This window comes from Tachysurus fulvidraco, chromosome 21 (genome assembly GCF_022655615.1).
Source record: "Tachysurus fulvidraco isolate hzauxx_2018 chromosome 21, HZAU_PFXX_2.0, whole genome shotgun sequence".
NCBI lineage: Eukaryota > Metazoa > Chordata > Actinopteri > Siluriformes > Bagridae > Tachysurus > Tachysurus fulvidraco.
This window is the reverse complement of record NC_062538.1, coordinates 7,078,750-7,085,653: the sequence shown is the minus strand read 5'-3', so window position 1 is coordinate 7,085,653 and position 6,904 is coordinate 7,078,750. Positions and strand designations below refer to the sequence as shown.

General features: G+C 35.8%; 2 protein-coding genes across 2 annotated transcripts; both read right to left on the bottom strand.

Moving 5' to 3' along the window:
* Positions 1-568: 568 nt before the first annotated feature.
* Positions 569-3,163, bottom strand: fosl1b (FOS like 1, AP-1 transcription factor subunit b). The gene is made up of 4 exons (XM_027157971.2): positions 2,641-3,163; positions 2,024-2,272; positions 1,456-1,563; positions 569-1,285 (listed from the first exon to the last, which is right to left on the bottom strand). The coding sequence occupies exons 1-4, from the start codon at positions 2,740-2,742 to the stop codon at positions 1,148-1,150; spliced, it is 597 nt and encodes a 198-aa protein (XP_027013772.1). The 5' UTR covers positions 2,743-3,163; the 3' UTR covers positions 569-1,147.
* Positions 3,164-4,295: 1,132 nt separating this feature from the next.
* tmem223 (transmembrane protein 223) lies at positions 4,296-6,042 on the bottom strand. The gene is made up of 2 exons (XM_027157911.2): positions 5,408-6,042; positions 4,296-4,739 (listed from the first exon to the last, which is right to left on the bottom strand). The coding sequence occupies exons 1-2, from the start codon at positions 5,874-5,876 to the stop codon at positions 4,441-4,443; spliced, it is 768 nt and encodes a 255-aa protein (XP_027013712.2). The 5' UTR covers positions 5,877-6,042; the 3' UTR covers positions 4,296-4,440.
* Positions 6,043-6,904: the final 862 nt, after the last annotated feature.

Sequence of the window (6,904 nt, the reverse complement as noted above, 5' to 3'; positions counted from 1 at the left end):
TGGCCAAGACTGATCAAAGTTTAAAAATTGGCTGCAACAGTTTTGCATCATTCTTTTAAAAAAATTGCAAGCCTAAACTGGCAATTAGTATTGAAAATATTATTGTATAGGGTGCAAATATATAGGTTTTGACCTAATATGGCATTGCCTCCTTACAGCTACTGAGCATAAGCTTCCTCTATGATATACAGTTTCTCACCTTCCAAATACATGCCAATAAGTGAACTATGTTAAATGTTCTCTAAGTGTGTGCATGGAGCTCTGCAATGGTCTGGCATCTCATCCAGGGTTATTCCTTATTTCAGACCAGAAAAAAACAACAACAACAAAAACATGCTTCAGAAAAAGGGAACATTTCTAATTTGCATATTCATATGGGAATCTGGATTTTCTGATAAAAGGACAATTACTTAACAAAAATGTAATCATTTTTGTGCCTTAACTGTTGTCTAACAAAATTTTACCGATAGATTATTTTTACTTCTTATACCTCTTCTTTGTATATAAAACAAAATTATGTGCAATGAAATAATTATTTCTGGAAATAATTCAGTCATGACCTAATGTATCCACTAATTATCTTTATTGTGTTTCATTGACAGAAGTTACTGGCCATATCTGTGTTATGCTGCAAAAATTTTAAAAGGTATTCCCTATTGTGATTATGCATCCATAGTTTTTTTTTTTTTTTTTACAGAACCAGACAAGACAGACGTCCTTCAATTTGGTCCTAGTGAGCACAAAACCGTTCAAAAAAGCGTTTTTGGTAAAGGTTTATGTCTGGAGTAAAAGGTTTTATAATTGATCAGAAAATGGACACAGGTAAGTTCGCAGTCTACAGATGACATTAAGAACACTACAGATGGTCAAATAGCTTTTTATGGGCTATTCCAAGTCAGGACATGCTGACTTAATAATACAAGTTAATATTCAATATGGTGGCTAAAATTGTAATTATTTACTTTCTAAAACCTTTAGACTGAAAAATAGGATAAAAATTTCTTCAAACTTCTATTTGTAAACAACATGCAAAATATAATGTAACTTATGTTTAACATGGTAACATAATTCCCCTTTCAGCTTTCTTAAAAATGTCAGCTGTCAGGACTGATCTGAACCTGCAGACTCAGTTCTGAAGGATCGACGGTTATTCGGGATTAGAGCCATCCATCTTACAGGCAGGCTTATGGGCCTCCAGAACTAACTCCAGCCTTTCTTTCTCCCTCTCCAGCCCAGCAATCTCTGCCTCCAGCTGAGCCTTCACACGTTCCAACTGCTCAGTTTCCTAAAAAGTCAAACAGAAGAGTTTAGCAGTGCAATGCTATATATCATGACAGAAATTACTATTATGTTACTATCTTAGTATCTAGGCTCTGGATATAGAAATGGTTAGTTGGTAACACTTTAGTATTAGTTACAAGAAAATCAAAATTTAATTCTATTCATGAGACTCACGTTTTGTAACGTGTCCGTAAGCATGCGTCGACGATCCCGACATCTAGCCGCTGCTATTCTGTTCCTTTCCCTGCGGGCTCGCCTCCTCTCACACTCCTCGACGGATGTCTAGAAGTGATTCAGTGGCAAAAAATAGCATTTAATTGTATGGACAAACTCTATTTAAAAAAAAAAGTTCATGATGTAATTCTCCCAAACCAACCTTCTCCCACATTTACATAAGCAATATGGCAATAAATAAGCAAGTGAATGATTATACTGCCATCTTGTGGGATATAGTTGCACTGCAAACACAGAATTTCACCAAATTTTCCCAAATTTTACTGCACTTACTCATCAACGGCCAGATTTACAATCTGGTCTGAGTGAAAGCTTTTCTGAATCCCGCGCGAATATTAATACACTGACTCACCCTATGAGATCGTATGTGACTAAGGTGTGAATCACACAGCCCTCTTTACCATAACTGGATGAGTCAATTGAAAGGATTCATCCCTTGCTTCTACTGTTTAGAATCAACAACCACAAAAAAGAAACATTTATATCTACAAATTCATCTACAACTTACACGTTGATTGCTGGGTTCTTGTTCTGGATCCTGAGATCTGTCTCGTGTCCCAGAAAGGAGCAGCTCTGAACTAAAACACTGTGACAGGAGACATGGACAGTTTGGTAGTGAAGAGGGCAAAAACGAGGCCATGGGGTCCCAAGCGCATTCTGCTTCTGAGACTAGAGACGACTCCAGAAGCCACTCATCATCCGGCCTGGAGGTGACAGAGTCAATAGTGGGGCAAGATGTGGCTGTATCTGTGATTTTCTGCAAAATATTATAAGGGAAGAAAAAAAATACGAACTTAAAAACTTCTAATAAAGGAGGAAGAAAACGTGTAAAGAGGTAAGGCTATCATTAGGATTACATCATTAATGAACTGGATCAAAAGAATTTAGCATTTATTATTATATTTACTGAGCATGTTATTTATATATATATATATATATATATATATATATATATATATATATATATATATATATATATATATATATATAAACACACACACACACACACACACACACACACACACACAGTCGTTTTACTTTTTACTTTTCATTTTATCCTGCTATTACTCAAGCATCTGTTTATTTTAGTTGCATTTACATTTATTTAATTAGTAATTAACGAACCTTCTGGTGGTGCATTTGGGTGCTGGTGTTCAGGTCCAGTCTGTATGCCATGTCGGTATAAAGTCCGTAACTGAAACCTACACTCCCGTGGCCCTGATACATCTCTCCAAAAGTTCTCCAGGATTACCATGACCATCTAAAACCAGCCAAGTTAGTATTTTCTTCCTAAAACCGCATATTTTTTTAAAATCTCATCCTCTCCAATTCCATCTGTGAATTGTGATCCCTCGCGCCACAGGGTGAATTCAAACGACTCCACGCGCTCCTCCAGGGATGAAGTAAAGCACGTGATTCAATTCATTTTTGCCTACACTAGTGTGTTTCAGTCCCTCCCTTCTTCTCCTGTAGTGGACGTGATACTCGATCCTTGTACAAAGTGACGACAGGGAATGAGTTTTATTATCGCTTTCACATATGTTCCAGGTCAAATAAACAAACACATTAGTGTTTCGCAATAGTCCTAACCTTTTTTTGGTGTGCATCCTTAAAATGAAAGTACTGCATATTGTGCAAAAATTCAAAAACACCCAAAAAAAAAATAAAAATAATAATTTTACTCGGAACTGTTTATCATATATTTGTCAATTCATGGTACATTTAGATTTCAATTTTACAATTTGTTCTCAAATATCTAGCGGTTTGTCAATAACAATCTACACTGAATATTTCAGAACCTCAATGTTAACATTTGCAGATGTTTCTACTTCTGTCATTTCCCCATAAATTAATGACTAACCTGCTGATCATTTCTTTACTCTGTACCCGGTTTATACGCAGCAGTTTACAACTTGGAGCCGCTGCTAGGCGAATAATTATTTAATAGGATATATAGTTCATATTTCTTCCCACTAATCCTTTTTTCATATTTATCACCATTTCTTTTTATGTATTAGATTTTTTTTGATATTTGATATCCTGCTGATATCCAGAGTCATCCTATTCTCTGTCTGTTCCTCTGTCCCTCAGGTGGCATTAGCCTCTGCTTTGTTGTCTTTGTCAGTAGTTGAGACTCAAATTTCAATATCGAGATTTTAAAAAAAGAGATTTAGCTTTTGGCTATCTGAATCAATTTTCAAAACTGTGTAATAGTTCTGCACCAGCTTAGTCACTCTTGGCCACTACTGAGCTGAGTAATATGTCACCCACAAATTTTTTTTTAATGGTTATTTGTCATGTTGCAAGAAATGATTCTGCATTTTTGACCTGTTTGTAATCTGTAACAAAGATGAATTAGTATTTCATTTTAAGATGTTCATGAAATCACCAACTTCCCTGTAGTATTAGTAATACAACCTGCTTACACAGCCTTCTGCACATGTTGATTTTCATTTACAGTTTCACTCAGTCAATTTTATGTGAATAAGAAAGTGATGTGGCTATATAGAAATCACTCAAAGTTAAGTGCTGTACAATACATCAAAAGACTAGAAAATTAATTTGAATAAATACAAATGTCATCTGCCTCCATTTATAGATTTTTTTAATAAATAAAAAGTGACTGCTTAAAATGTGGTATGTATTTATATCACACATAAATCCTTATTTATATGGGTAAATTAAATCAGGTTATTGACTTAATTATAGAAAATTTCTTTTCTCCAAACTCAAATTGTCATTTGACAACGATAATCATGCAAATTAGTAATACACTGAAATATTTTTATTGCTATTAAAGCTTTTATTACTTGCCATATGTGTACAATAGTTCAAATGAAACACACTTATCAGCAGTAAAACATTTATCTTGTTTCATTTTTGTTTTTATAAAAAGGCTTTTTAACCATGTCAATAGCATGACATCTATAAGGGTCTGTAGGCCCCAACAGTGACATCAAACAGCTTTGGATTGTTCAGGTTCCCTTCCTTGTCTAAAAGGAAGTAGAACCTGTGATTTTTTACTTTGAGAGGGATGAAGGACGGTGATTCCTGCCTGTGCGCATGACAAGCCACTTGATTCAAAGGTACAGTTAGATGCCAGGCTTTGCTCACACCTAGGGGCGACTGAGTACACACAGTCACTTTTCCACCTCCCTTATGCAGAACCACACGACTGACAGAGCGACGGCTGAACAATACGCCCAGTCCAACAATTCCTCCTCCTAATGGCAAAGAAAGACAGGTATGAGAAGAGTAGTGAGATAATGGTCATATAAAAATAAGGACCAGACAAGTACCTATACTGACAGTCAAGGTTATTTGCATAAAAGTAAGTGCTGTTCATGTTCATGTTTATTTTAATATGAAGAAAAATAAACCCAAATTTATCAAATTTATTTTTGCACCTTTTCCCTGTTCCCCAGCTTTTCCTGTCTTCTATCATATTCATTCCTATGTTCAATTAATAATTAGTGACTAATATACGTATATATAATATATGTTTAAAGAAAATTCATAGCACTGAGACTTAAAGTAGTCATTAAATCAGCAGCTTAAATAAATATTGTGTTTATTCTTCCCCAAGGCCACACTGAATAACTGATGTCAAGACAGTGTAAGAAATGTACAAATCTGTATTAAATGCTAATTGCTGTCTATACTTAAACAATGGGACATATATACATATATAATATATTCTTTATTTTCCTGTTAAAATAGTTTGACACAGATTCTAAAATGTAAAATACGTTTTTTTTTACTCAACTTATTACACATTAGCATCATACACAATATATATTAAAAAACCCATCCTTAAAAGTTATTATAGCAGGTTTCGCCTAATCCTAAGCCTTTTCTTAGATGCCTATAGAAGGACTGACAGAACACTAACCTATAATAAGACAACCAAGTGTGAATCCAAATCTCCAGGTATTTGATCCAAGGTTCATGTCAAAGCTAAAAAGCCCCAAATCCGTCCTGACGCTTTGAGGCTCTTTGCTACTCTTTCGCGTGTCTCGAAGTCCCGTGAACGCAAAATAGGCCAAATAGGTCCAAAAGAGGACCTGACCTCCACAAAACAGAGCCAGGAGCCTGAAGAAGCGCGTCCTGTCATGGTCGAACAGCACCACATCCCTCACCACGGCGGAATGGGAAGTGCGCACTGGCTGACTGTGGAGTAACGGTACATAATGTAGCTCTTGACATGTCAGTGACACGCGTTTAAAACGTTTCCAGACCGTGGGATTTCCATCAGACCGTCTGGACAGAGGCAGAACAGTGCGTAAATGCTGTATACAGGTCACCCGATGGGGTGCAATGAAGAAAGCCCGAGCTGTAAATAATACACACTGATACGCCATAATGCTCGGGTAACCAGGTAAATGGTGTTTTTATACTCCAACAGGTCGTACACTAAAAGCCATTTAACTTTCTACAAAACACAGTGATAGTTAAATATGGCTAAAACAGAACAACAGGACGCCGCCATATTGTGTTCACACCCATTAGTACGGAAAGCGCGTTGGTCCAAACTCTTGACCGACTCTATAATATTTAATTACGACGTGCCCCCTAGTGACATATTTCAAATCATTTGGTCGTGAATTCCGGTAGTGTTTATTGGCTCCACGGTAACCACAAACAAAATATGGCATGATGTATGAGTTTATTTTTGAACGAATTGTGGAAAGTTTAAGTGTGTGTGTGTGTGTGTGTGTGTGTGTGTGTGTGTGTGTGTGTGTGTGTGTGTGCGTGTGTGCGTGTTTGCTTTTGGAGCTGTTAGTGGCTTAGGGCCCATTGTTTTACCTGAATAAACCTTATCTGATCTTAAAGACAGCAATGAGTCCCTTCTTATTTGCATACAGAGCTATAGACAAAACTGTGATAAACAGATGGCAAACCTGGCAATCTATATCAAATCTGTAAAAAATAAATAAGTAAATAAATAAATAAGAAATAAATAAATAAGAAATACTGATTAGTAACCCTTTAAAATAAAAATAAACAATATGATCAATTATGAAATGCTAACCAACAAGAAAATAATTCAATATTGAAAGTTATATCATTTAATATACAGATATCAAATGAAGTAAACATTGTTGTGAGGATACATGAAACACTAAATCCACAGAGAAGTGGGACAGAAGATGAGTTGACCTTATTAATGATGTGAATTTGCAGAGAGGAAAAATAGTGTTTAAAGAATACTCATAGCACTGAGACTTAAAGTAGCCATTAAATCAGCAGCTTAAATAAATATTGTGTTTAATCTTCCCCAAGGCCACACTGAATAACTGATGTCAAGACAGTGTAAGAAATGTACAAATTACTCCTAGTAATTACTCCACACCCAAGAACCAAACATCTCACACACCCCACACTGTCT